The 15,079-nt window shown below is 25.1% G+C and overlaps 1 protein-coding gene across 1 annotated transcript in view; it reads right to left on the reverse strand.

Moving 5' to 3' along the window:
- LOC112692077 (calexcitin-2) overlaps positions 1-15,079 on the reverse strand; it is a 149,915-nt gene that overhangs the window by 17,096 nt on the left and 117,740 nt on the right. Inside the window, exon 3 of the mRNA XM_025566618.1 lies at positions 12,110-12,162. Within this exon, the coding sequence (XP_025422403.1) occupies positions 12,110-12,162 (53 nt within the window). The remainder of the gene's footprint in view (positions 1-12,109; positions 12,163-15,079) is intronic.

The raw sequence follows: 15,079 nt of genomic DNA on the forward strand, positions 1-15,079 counted from the left end.
CAGTGGTAAATGTTCTACGGAGATGATTATTGTATATATATATATATATATATATTATATAAGTGTGTTTTCAACTCGGTATCGTCGTTACAGTTTGACCATTATCGTTGAAATCCACAAGTGTTTAAAATTTCGAGGCGATACCGAGTGAAGAGCAAAAAAACGCTTACTATATATATATATAAGATTTTGAAATAAAACGCGGCCGGATGGCGAGATACTTAGATTCTTATATTATATGAAAAAAGGGGCGGCAACGGGGACTGTTGTTAGTTGTATATTAAAACTCAGGCGTTTTCACTCATTAATCTTTTTTTGAATCCAAGACCCTTGTTTTAAGAGCGCACCCCCTGTCGAATTTACACGTAATTTTAACTGAACAGAGGATTTACTCCTTATAATATGTTGTTGTGGACGCCCCTACTTAGAAAGAAAACCCACCATCTACCTCCTATGACAACAACCGACTGAAGATCCCGATTTATTATTATAATATTCTGGAGGAAATCACCTAGTCTGTATATTTCGCTGAAATCCCCCTCATAAAAGTCTTTGCAATGTTATTATAATAGTTTACATAGGCCGTTGACAAATTGAACATTATTATAACGCCTTTTCATTTGTTGTTTTTTCTTTTTTTCACCCCGCATTAAATCATTTTCCGACATTAAACATATATATCGGATATATATTTTTAACGAAGCGATTTTTTTTTCGTTTCATTACATTATTATTATTTTTATGGTTTTTTTTGTGTTGGCATTTATTTTTAGGTTATTATGATTAAATTATCAGAGAACAAAAAAATGGAAGAAAGAAAATTGAAAACCGTAGATTATTTGTAGCATTGATTTGTGAGCCATGCTCTGCAGGTGTTGCATGTAAACACTATTAGATCAGTATTTATTATGCTGGAGAAATGCAAAAAAGAAAAAAATAATGTTTGTCGATGCCTTCAAGAGTAGGTACCGCTGGAGCAGTTGACGAAATCATGAGGGTGGAACTTAGCGCGTCGTAATATATCCGAACATTTCCCCGTGGACTTTTGTTCTAACAATGCTCATTCATTATAATAGATTTTCAATACAAACGGTTTTCACACCAACTTATCCTGGTGAAAAACTGTACTACGTCAGTTGTATGTAGTGACGCGGCAGAATAAATAGTTTATTTACTATATTGATTTTGTACGGTTTCTTTAACGCATTGCACACTTATGGTTAGAACGTTTTAACATGACCTACACATATCAAGTATTGCTCATTTACGGAGAAATATTTTCTTGGCACATCCACTTTTGAATTTTAATACGAAACCAAGAACCTTTTTTATGCATCATTTGTGCTGATTTATACTGAAAGTTTCAATATTTGTGCTTTTGAACTTTCCGTTATACACATTTTTTACTTAGGGCATACTGAAGAAATAGTGCACCTCCATTTTCATATTTAAAAAAAAATTGAATGGTGCCATTGATCGATTTATCTTTTTGCTGGTTTGTGCTGAAAATTCCGACATTTATGCTTTGAATTTAAGAAGATTTTAAAATGTGATTATGATTGCTTTTAAGATTAAAAATATTTTCTTTAAGGGTAGCGGGGAAGTGATTAAACCAAGTTTTAAAATTTATAAAAATTATTAATAAGGCGTACTTCCAGTTGAAATAATTTATATTTAGTTTTATTGAAAGTTAATTTTAGTCGTATAAAGACATCTGAATTTCAGTATTTAAATTTTAAATTGGATTTACAGTTTTGTTTTAATATATTTTATTTTCAATAAAACTAAAATTATATTAGAACAATACTTAAAATAAAAAAAAAAATAAAGGATAACTTATACCATATATAATTTTTTATAAAACTATGTCATATTGTATTTTAAACACAAAATATGAATCATATTTTATGAACTATTATTTTTTAATCACTGAGCATGATAATACAATAAACTCTTTATCTTTTAAAATTACTAGAAACTAATAAAACATTTTGACTACCCACCTACAAGTTATGTCTGAAAACCCATTGTAATTTAGTTTATACGAATATACTACGGATTAATAACAGTTTTGTTTCATTAGTATTTTATTATAAACATTTTTTTTTTAAATTCTTATTTTTATGCGAACTAGTGCTTATAATAGCGGTTCGCAAAGTGTACGTTTCAGCGTCTTGGTGCTATTTGATATCTGTACAGGGGTGCCACTTCACCATGAATTACTATCTGGTCTAAAATGTTTCTTAAGAATAGTCATGCTATGACTTGGGGAAGGGCAGCCTGAAATAACCTTAAATTAAAAAGGGCAGTCGAAGAATTTTGAGAAGCACTGGCTTAATATATGATAGTAAAAATGTTCACAATAGAAAGAGTAAAGTTGGTTGTTATGAAAAAAATATTATATGTTTAATTTTGACTATAAATGTCTATACTTAATGACAAAACTTGAAGTTTATTTTTACAAACACACAAACCTTTGGTGACTCACATTGTTTTTGTAAATACATATTTAGAATATAAATATTTATTAAATAAGTAATTTCCATTGCAATCAATTCACTTACATCTGGATTCTCAAAATTAAATTATACTACTCCAGAAATTATAGTTCACAAACGATCTTCTCAAACATTATTTGAAGATAAGTAAGTCTGAATATTATATACTTGTAACTTTATTTTCATTAGCTTCTCAATTTGATTTTGAGTATTGCTAATACATTGATATACGTTTATGCACAAAAGATGCATTATTAAAATGTTTAAATATGAAAATGGGGATGCAACCATTTCCCCGACACCACCTAAAAAAAACTTTTATATCTCAGAAATTTCAAAACAATAAATGTTGATGCTTTCAGTATAAAATATGTACAAAAAAGAGTTTTGGTTTCATTTCAAATTCAAAAATTGGGCATCAAGGAAATGTTTCTCATTTATAGTACAGTTTTTCCAAGTGATCTACTGCGCGAATCAGTAGCGTAGTTCATTGATGGAATATTACAAAAGCCTTGATCATAGGATATTTATGTGTACTTTATACTATTATAGTATATAGAGGGTATACGTTAAAAATGTATACTCATGTATCAGATTTTCAACAAAGTGCACAATTTAAGTGTTAAAAGTTAAATTATATAAAATTATATGAGTTTATAGGATAGTATAATATCTATGACTGTTAAAAATAAAAACTTTAGATCAACTTTTAATTATGTTATTTACATTGTTTGAGAATTTGGGCTCGTAATTTTAAAGTAGGCAGATGATATATTTGTCTGAGGTCAGGATTTAGTAGTAATTTCATGTGCATCATTCTTTATTAATTCAACCGATGGAGTTGCTGAAATAGGTATTGTCTATTTTCATGGTGTATTATAATTATAAAATTAATTCTGCGTTGATATTTGATAAATTACGATAAAAATGTATTTATTATAACAATATGTATTATTGCTTGACCTTAGGGGGGTAATACACTCTCTAAACATTCTCCTTGTGTACGGTCATGTGCGTGAACTTGTATATTTCTACATTTGTTTGATATTAGTATTGGATGTAAGAAAACGGGGAAACATATATACGAGCAGTAATGAGGCATAAGTTATAACTTATCATTAAGAGCATTGAACTAATAGACGGAATGAAGTGCGATTTTAGTATGACAAACCGCAGGGTTTTGATAGTAATTATTAGTCAAATGGATTGAAATGTTCGGGTATGATCTTGGTGTCTGAAGTTAGGGCCCGATCGACCAACAAACGACACACCGTAGGGTCCAGATCGGCAAAAAATAACAAACCATAGGAGTGCTCTACACACGTTTCATGTGACAATAGGGCTGATTGAGCGCAAAATTCTATCCAAAAGTCGTTGTTGACGATTTGCGCACATACAAATGGTAAAAAGTATAGTTACATTTGTGCAAAGACCTAACATCAGGTCTTATCTATGATGGGAGCGCGCATAGTCGTAACACCGCGATTGCCTACATAAAACATGTACAGAGTGTGTACAACTAAAGTATTCGTTTACACACGTGCGATATGCATAATATACGTATATATTATGTACACTCTAAATGTTTAATATTCTTAACGGGGACTGAACTCGTTATGATATCCGGGTGCGGCCCCAAAAGTGGTTAAAAGATTAAATAATTATCTAAATCAGCAGCTGATGTTCAGCTTTCGTAAGTTTTAAACACACTTTTCGAGTAGAAATTTATGGCTATCTTTTACGGTAAAAATCTAAAGGTACTGTAAACTTTATTTTAGATCCATAGTTATCTGTTGTTTTAGTATATACAATATTGTATGCACATTATTTTAAAAACGGTAAAATAAACGTTTTAGGTAAAAACAAAAACATAAATTATTACAAAAAGTTGAAAAAAGTCGTACAATTTTTCTTTTTTCTTTTCATACACTTAAACGGTTTCTAGTCTAAAAAATACCTAATAAAAACGAATTTTAATTAAAAATGTTTACTATCTTATTCATTGCACGTTTCAAAGAATTTCAATACGTTCTTAGAAATTCCTGGAAACTACTGCTAAGTTATGTTTCAGTAAACCATAAAATCCTGCTGTAAAAAAGGGCACCTACTATTGAGAATTCAAGAACGATAAATGGACTTGAGTCACAAAACATATATTAGACAATTTAAGATTAATTTTCATCTCCAGGCTCAAATATTCACTAAATAGTAACGCAATATATATATATTAATATAATATATTTATCATTATATTATAATGATTTTTTTATTTATAATTTATTATGGAACGTTTTTGATATTTATCTAATTAAAAAAAAAAAAAAGGTATATTATACATTACGAACTGTTACAATAAAAAAATAATGAATTCGAATTATGAATAAATTATGAGCTATGAATTTGATATAATTAGGGATAAGTACAGTAGAATAATATAGGGACGATTTGGTAGAATAGCTAGTTTTGGATTTTATTGTTTAACAATTTAATTGTGTATTACGTTTATTTTATATTACTAACAATTTAATTTTAATATTATAGGAATTTGTAGTAGGTAGGTATATCAAATTTAGAATTGACGTATATTATTTTATTTTATAAATGACTAAAACTGTATAACAATTTTGTGCAAAAATGTTGTTTGTCAATGTACGATTATAAAATTAATTTTGTAGTTTGTAAACTTCGTATAATTTATAAATGATATTTAAAAGTATGAGTTTTTGAAATCATAGTAAAATAATTAATTTTATGTGTATATATAACAAATAGGTTTTTTCCAAATCTAGGTACTCGTATTTTCATAAACATTTTGTTTCTAAAATTTAATAATTTTTTTTCAGCAATATAAGAGTGTAAAAGTTATTGAACATTTCATGTGATAGCAAATATAATTATGAGTACCAACGAGTATCTGATACATTTGTCGAAAAATTTTTTTTTTTTTATATTTTACTTTTTTCTCAAATATATATATTTTTTATTTAAATCACAATATTTTCAAACACTAACGAAATCGTAGATATTTTTTAACATATGAAAATTCTTTTTATTTTTAAAAAATGATTGAATTTTTCTCTTTTCAGATATACTAAAAATCTTTAAACGCCATAATTGCGTCGGAGTAAATGTTATTTACATTGCGTGACAGACAATTTCAACAAAACAGTCACAATTGTGAGGGCTAAAGGGCGAAAAAAAAATAGAAATAAAAATCTACAAGATGTTACAGAAATTAAATGTTAAGAGGGAAGAAGATAAAAAGAATACGAAAAGAAAAAAGCGTATAAAATTAAATTTTCCTCAGTTTTTATGATACAGAGATGAAAAGATTTTTTATTATTTTACTGTGTTGTATAAAACACCTATTTTTTTCTAAAACTCATTCTTTGAACAGTATTATAATTTTTTAGGCTTTAATTTGTTATAATTAAAAACTCAAACATAAACTTTATTGTTATTTGCTGTTCTTGACATTTTTTATTCAATACAATTTCATACAATTATTATACAGTTTTTCAAGTATTAACTCTATAAAATAACAGTTCAAATTGCGATTGGTTTTAGTATCAAGTACTCATAAATAAAACCCACCACATTTTTTTAGAATAATAATATGTTTGGTAATCATATTTTCAATAAATATAAAAATAAAAAATTAATTTAAGGAAGCAATACTTAAAAGTATGATGGTTGGAAAAATATAAAATGCTGTGTATTGAGTAAATATAAGTATGAGTAAATATAAAATATGTTCAGTATAACAATTATATTATATCAAGAGTTATATTTTGAGTTTCTTCATATTATGATAATTTAAAAATTATTAAATCTCATTTAATAAATACGATTATCTATAATAGTTACCACAACCAATATTTAATGCGAACCATAATTGTGTAATAATAAAATTATAATGTGTCCCCTAAAAACGTAGAAGGAAAATTAAATTTTATTATCAGGATCACTATTCGTTTTGTTAATTTATTTTTTCCCGAAGGCATATTTAAAGAGGGTAAAAATATTGTAGTTAATACAAAAAATAAGAAATAAAGTTTGTTTTATAAAAAATATCTGAGGTTTTTCTATTGGTGTAAAACAAGATGCCTTTAATTTTGAAACAAAACATTTTGTTTTCTATATAATATCTCATATATCGTTAGTATATATTAAGCAGCTAAGCAGGGCTGTGAATTTAGGGATTTTGCTTATTTTTACATATTTTTAATTAACTAATAAAGTTAAAGTATAAGTTACTATAAAAGTGTATGTATTTATTTATTTTTTTAATAGTTTTATTTCACATTTGGTTAAAATAATAGGTTCTTTATAAATAATTAAGCAGTTATCAATATAGAATTATAAATATTATTTTTCTAATTTATTATAACTTTGTTTAATATAATATTCAATTGTCTTAATCATATACTTAAATTGAGTTATAACTAAATATTTTACATACATTAACGCAATAGTAAAAATGTAGTATTTAATATCAGCATATTGTCTGTTAACATTTTTTGGGTAGTTTTGACTATGCAAAGACATGAATAAAATTGTGTATTTAGTTGATAAGAAGTTTATTCCAAATACTTTTTTATATATACTGTTTTACTAGCGTAATTTCACTATTTTTCAGAGTATTCAGATCGTAGCCATAAAGATATAAATTCAGAAAAAAATTGATAATAAAGCATTGCTTAATACCAGATGAGGCTGTTATTAAAAATATATATATTTAATTACCATGAAAAATTATTAGTTTCTACTAAAATAAATCTGATAATTGGCCCTAGCCCTTTTATAATAATCTGAAAAAACTTATCACTACATTTGCAGTTTATAAAGTTTCGTGATTTTCATAGGTTATATAAATTATTCAAATTGCTGTTGGAAAAAATCTTTCAAAATAACTATAATATCTAAAGTTTATTTTGATTGATGACACATTAAATTGTAATTTTGTGGTATTTTTAAAAATAACTATAATAAGATTTAATTTATGTAATAAACAATACACAATTTATTCTGAGTACATATATATATATATATATATATATATATTTGCTTGCACAATAATGATTCATATAAGTTATAGATAGATAATTAGTGTATATAATTTGCTAATCATAACTCATATTTTATTAGAACTACGGGATATTATGCTATGGTATTTTATTTATTCTTACGGAAATATATTAGGTATTACTATTGTTATTTTATTATTTTGTTTGAAAGTTCTTTAGTTGATCTGTAGCAGATTGCTGGATTCTCTACTTTACTGCATTCCTAACCTTTGCGGTATTTTCGAATTATTTACTTATTAAATGCAATAAAAATTATTCTCAAAACGTTGGAAAATTTAGATTTTTATTTATAATGAATGAAATTATGCAGAACATTTTGTAGTAAGATATGCATGTATATTTAATTAATATTGAAACTATTATAATTCCGTTTATAGGTCTAATCGTTTTGTTCGAAATAATGTTTTTGTTCGGAAATTAAAGTAAATAAATATGTTTGAGTTCTTTTACAAGTATTTCGTATACAAATATAGATCATCCAAATTAAATTTAACACTGTCTCCTACTTGGTGAATTTTCTTAAGTATTTACTGCGAGAAAATTATATTTTATTTAAAGAAATTCAACATAACATTTTTTTATTTAAAAAAGAAAATGTACAATCTACACAACAAATTTAGTATAATAAGTAAGTTAGATAAGCAAAGAATATAAAATTAATAGTGAATAATATGAATTGGGAAATTAGCATCCTGCACGAATATTTATTATTAAGAAATACTAAAGCAGAAGGTTCTTAAACCATTTTTTTTTTTTCAGTCTTTGTCTAGGGTTATCGGGTATTATGTTAAAAACTATTAAAATATTAATATTTTAATTATAAATGTAAATATTAATGATTAAAAAAACTTAAAAATTATTTATTAACTATGGTAAACATTTTTATTAAAATTATTAAAGGTATAAGAAATTATTTTAATGTTAGATATTCAAATGATTTATTGTTATTTACTATTTTTATGAATTAATCTATTGATAAATTATAAACGACGGTAGAAAATGTATAGTATTTTCTACTATAATATTTTCTTAAGGTACCGCTTCAATCATTTTGAATTTATTGAATCTCTATCTCTTATTATATACGCATATAATAAAAGTATCCTTTATAAGATTGTTTATGTATTATTAACATGGGTGGAGGTTTAAGATGACTGCGTAAAATAGATAAGTCCAACAATAAGAGAGTGTGGAAAACTTAGATAAGTAAAGTAATGCCAGTTTGACAAAAGAGGATTATTTTGAAATGAAATCGTATATTAGCAGAATGAACAATATTCTAGAGACTATTAGAATAGTATAGTTGAACAAACCCTAAAAGAATAATTACATAGCTAATACATTTTTGTAATTGTATTGTTTGTTAATTTTGGTACAAATTGTAGACTAATTTTCATTATTTACCATGAGTCAATGGAAAAATTAAACGTGAAGCGTATAATTAGTGTTACAACAAGAAACGTGAACAATTAGTAATCAGTTATTAGATATAGTATATTCTTCTTAGTTAATGAGAATCTATCAGTTTGATATTTTATAGATAAAATAAGTTGGAAAATATTAGTTAATGAAATAATATTACATTTTGAGATCTAATATAGTGTATAATTGACAAACGTGATCTTCTTTGATCGGGAAAATTAATTTGGTCATAGGATATATTGTTTCCTAAATGAAAAATCAAATCCGTAGTGTATTATTATTATTATTATTATTATTTAAACAGAAATATCTTCATAAAATTATGGATGTTTAAGTCAGATTTAGGATACGAAATCTTGCGACTTTGAATGGTAAGGATACTAAAATATTGGCGAACGCGAGAAACGTTCAGGATTTTTGAATGCCAAATAATATGGTGGTTATTTGTGTAAATAATAATACGAGACAAATAAATAAACAAATATTGTATGTGCATAGTAAAATGTTAAGGATGATACGCAAAATATATTCATAGTCTTCGGAGAAACTAGATAAACTATAGATCACAAAAATAAAAACTAAAAATTACATATTTAATAACAGGGACGGACTGGATACCGAAGGGCCTGGGGGTTAATTAAATGGACCTATTATTATCATATTTCAACTAACCGATATTTTTAGTTTATAATGCTCAATTCATATATTCTTATAGTAAATGAATGGTGTTTTACTATTATATTTTAATATTAAATTTTTTATACTAGTATATACCATTTTTATTAATATGACACTACGAGGGCCCGGGAGGTGATTGCCCCTTTGCCTTCTTGACCGAACTTGACAGGAGCGGACCCTATCTAAAGTGACATACATGAGATAAATCAATTTGTTGTCCAAGCAAAATATGTGAATATATTATTATGTTAATATTTTATTTATAATTTTTTTTGTAAATATTTTCAAACATGTTGAAATTATAGAAAATGTTGTTTAAGTAGGATAACTATCAATAATCAGTTATAATTTAATTTGAAATAATAATATAAAATAAATCGAACTTTTTTACTAGACATCTTGTATAACATACACAAAGTTTCAAAACTTTTGACAAAAACTAAAGTACCTAAACGTAGTTATATTCAGAATAATTATTTTTTAAATTGTAATATCTGTTACAATACCAAGTTTAAATTAATAAAATATTATTCTAACTTATTTAGGACTAATAAATCGAGTTTATTGCTCAACATCGTAAGGCTCTGTAAGTATCTAAATCAGGGGTCTTCAACCCTACTTTTTATGCAGCGGGCCACTTATTATTTTTTAATAACCTTGCGGGCCAAATTCGTAGAAAAGTCGTACAAAAATATGTATTTTATACAAAAATTCAGTTTTATTATTACAATTTATATGATAACATTTTAAATTACAAATTTTTATTATTATTAAAACATATGCAGTGATTACAAATTATTATTATTATTAAAACATATATAGGTAAACATTTTTTTTAATTACAAATTTTTATTTTATTTTTAGTGTGATAACTGACATCGTTTTTCACTAACTAATTTGTCTATATTTGACTGGATCTGAGACAATGAAATTTTGAGTGAATTTTCCAACTAAATGCAGTTAATCGAGCTCTAGTTTTCGATTTGACAATTTTCATTCGTGAAAAAATATCTTCACAAGTGTAAGTACTGCCAAAAAGAGACTTCTTAATGAGTTGTTTCGAAGATTAAGATATGTCTCTGGGTCAATATATTTCGAATAAAAAATTGAAAATTGAACAATATTGTACTTTTCTTTTAATATTTTATTGTTTTGTAAATCAATGATCTCCATTTGCATATTATCTGGGATATCTTTAACTGATAATGAAAATGGAATTGAAAACAAATTAAAAAAATTTTCATTAACTTTGAAATCTAAGAACATCGAATTAAATTGGAGTTTTAAAGCAGAAATTGCTTTTGCGTATTTTTTCGTTGAAGTAACATTGTATTTTGACAAACATCGGAAGTGAGTTGTGTTATTTTTTTTAGCTGAATTTCCCATAGCAGACTTTTATTTTCGAAAGATTTAATATGGTCGAATAAATTATTAATTAATTGGTTTTGACGTTGCAAGCGTAAATTCAACTCTTTCAAGTACAATGTTATATCCGTGACATAGGCGAAATCATTTTTCTATTCTGAATCATTAAGTTGTTCAATTTTTTTCCCTTTATTTGCAGCAAATTCGAACTATCGGAATAGAAAATATACATGCTTAATTTCAAATGTGATCGCGGGCCGCATATTATGACAGGGTGGGTTGAAGACCCCTGATCATAAAGTTTTAAGTACAAAGTAAAATAAATTTTTATTTAATGGTTGACACTTAACTTTGTGTGTGCTTATGTCAATAAAATATAGGTATTAAGAACGTTTGATGTTTATAAATACTAAATATTGAGAACATTATTAATGTTCAACAATAATAATAATCCTTTTTATAAAAATTAATGTCATAAATCATTAGTATTGAAATAAGTATTTTTTTTATTTTTTATTTTTTAAACGTAATTTCTATTGTACATCAACGTTCAAAGAAGTCCAGACAATTGTTATTGGCTTCGTTATTTTGGTTTTACTTAAACTGTAGTGTGCATTTTTTATTTATGAAATATTGTTTTTTTATGATTTTATTGGTTATATAATTTAAATCATGATTTGACTTTTAATAATTGTATTGTCACCGTAAGTTTTCCAATGTCTTATATAACGAAATTATATTGAATAACTAATTTTTTTACTAACAATAATGATTACTTATCATGATTAATAAAATATCTTAGAATATAAGACATTGTATAATATGACATTCTAGAAGGAATCATTAGATGTCGTCTAAAATTTTGATTTTTTGATAAGTTCTAATGAAACTTGAAATTAATACTTCAAACGTACTCGGTGTCTATTATAATTGAAAGAATATATACTTAAACATAATTATTATACGAGTGTAGGTTGAGTTATTATAAATAATGATATTGGTTATGAGATGAATGGCATAAATTATCATTGTAAAAATAATAACAGTATAATCACTCACTTCGATGGCAATCTCAAAATCTTTCTTGTCAATAGTGCCGCTGCCGTTGACGTCTGAAACACACCAAAAATGATGGTTAATAATCGTCCAATTACATCGGGCAAGTGTTTGACAGTTATACGATAGCTCATAGACGTCATAATGAAAGATGACGGCGAGAAAAGATTTTCATTGTTAGCCATCGTATTTACAAAAGCATCTAATGATATGGGCGCAGCATGCACTGCTTTTTCACATTAAGCGGAAAAAATTTAATTTTATAGTGAAACAATATATATATATTTTTTTTTTCAGAAATCGTTGTTTAAATTAATTTATATAAATGTATGTTTGATGAACCAATACTATTACGTGCATTCGGCGCGAACGTAGTGGATTTTAGGGATTTAAATCACCACAAAATATCAGAAAAAATGTTATAAAAAAATGACCAGACCTATAAATTTAATAATTATTTCAAAGTTGCCCATGAGACTAGCAAATAAAATTAAAAAATATATATTATATAATGAGTAATAAAATATGCTATTTATCAATATTTTATATTTTAAATTTTTTCCTATGTTTGCTTCAGTGTGCAGTTATTTTGAAAAAAGTTCATAAATAAATTGACACGTATACATTTTGTTTATTCTTTGGTTAAGAAATAATTGAAAAAAAAATATCTATGTATAAGAAATCATACTTTGACGATTATTTTAAAATATAATTTATGTAAACTAAATAGCAATAGCACCATGTGTTTTACATTTCTGCAGAAGGTTTGAATCATATTTTCCGTATAAAAAAAAAAAGAAAAATTGTTTTTGAAATTAAAAAATAAATACACAAATATATATTAAATAACAGTTATGGCATTTTTACATAAATTATTTTGATGTTTACAATATAATTTAATCGTAAATATATTGACGACGTGTGTTATATCAAATGGCATTTTAATAAAACAGTATTCACGTACGTAACGATTATCTGAATCTTTGTAGGATAACGTATAATGTATTGATTTAATGAAATAATCATTAAATTGAATAACAGGTTAAAACAAGGAAATGGTATATTCTCAATACATAAATATTTATAGTACAAGTGTACATATATAGTACGCGTACTAAAATATTTGTTAGTAATTATTTTTATTTTTATTTTTATTTATATATTATGGAATGCGCCGATCATTTAGTGCTTATTCATGATGGATAATGGCTACATGTAAATATAAATCTCGTTTTAAATTCTAAACGGAAGTAGCAAATTTATTGATTTTGCAATATTATTTTTTCATTATGTATATAGTTAGAAAATGTATTCCAAAAGTTTCATATAAACCTTTTATAGACCGGAAATTGGATACAGATGGTACTTAGGTTATTTTTGGTATTTCCGGGAAGTTTTCTAAACATTTTTGAAAAACTCCTGGTGATGACATTGACATTACTATTATTTATTTTATCGAAATTCAGAAAGCAGTATTCTCAGAAGTAAGATATTCTTGATGCTGATTTACATATTTTATACACAATAGCTAGTTGGATATAATTATTTTTGGGGTTCTCATAAGACTATAGTTATTATTTATTAGTTTTCATAACATTTACAAATTTTGTATAAAAATCTAAAATTATTTAATTTTAAAAAAATTTAAATTTAATTTAAAAAATTTATTAAACATTTAAAATTTGAATTAGTTTGTAAAAATTTGACTTTAAATTAAATATAAAAATAATATTATATTATTGTACTTTAATTGTTTTACTTTTTTTTCTTTTAGTTTCTTTTTTAGAATTTATAAGTATACTTGACAGTAAGAAATTTACAGAATATGGTTACCATATCTTCGACTATGTATGAAGTATCATTTAAGTTTTTATAAATAATTTTCTCTATAATATTTATTTAGAATATATATTAAGACTTCTGATTAAATACAGGTATAGTATTATATTAAATGTATTTGAAATGAAAAAACTTATTTATTTTAATAAATTAAATTACAAACGTATCATTTTTATTTATATTATATTTCAGTCATATTTCATAATTAAAATTGCATTATACTCATCTTAAATTTTAAATTTCTTTTATATACACTTAAAAAAACCCATAGGTATATTTTTGCAATAACTTTTTTATTATATAACATTACCTAAACTAATTTTAAGTTTAAGATGTGTTCAAATTTGTTATTCTAGTAGTATTTTAATAAGAATTTTTTTTATATCTATATTATAAAGTATGATTCATTCATATTTGTTTACTTATTAAAAAAAAAAATTAAAAAAAATATTATTACATTATAATGGATTATTTTGTGAATTGTTTTGTAAATAATTTCCATTAAAGTATTAATTTTTAGAACTTATTAAATATTTAAACTTCGTTGAATAATATGATTGATCGGACAAAGATAGAAAGTGCTATGTTTGCCAAATCGATATTATTATTGTCTGAGAGTAAATAAAGTGTAAGTATTAAAATTTAATTTAACATGTCCAAAATATATTGTGTCTTATTGTTATTATCGCAAGGTCATGATTTCAAGAGAAAACTGTTATCAGATTTCTTTATTTTCAGAATCATATTTAGTTAAAACTATGGAATGGTTGTAATTGGTCATAATTATTTAAAATTATCATAATTTAACCTTGTGCTATACATAGTGCATATAATATATGTAAATATTTAACCTTTATTACGTTAATGGTTATTTAAAAATGGTAATTATTATTAGTAACGATAAATCTTTTAACTAGGTTCATTAATCACTTCCAATCGGATATCAGAGAATTTGCGTTGACACTTTCTTGCACCGTTTTTTGGCTTATAGTATGACTATACTATGTGTAATGATTCAGAAGGATAAGGATAAGTCAGCGGTTGGTTCGAATATTGGAAAAAGAAATAAACACGTCATGGCAGACATGTTCCAATTACAGCTGACAAAAATAACGTTGAATCGTTCGATGACTG

Source organism: Sipha flava, unplaced genomic scaffold, assembly GCF_003268045.1.
Source record: "Sipha flava isolate LNK unplaced genomic scaffold, YSA_version1 70_pilon_pilon, whole genome shotgun sequence".
NCBI classification, from domain to species: Eukaryota; Metazoa; Arthropoda; class Insecta; order Hemiptera; family Aphididae; genus Sipha; species Sipha flava.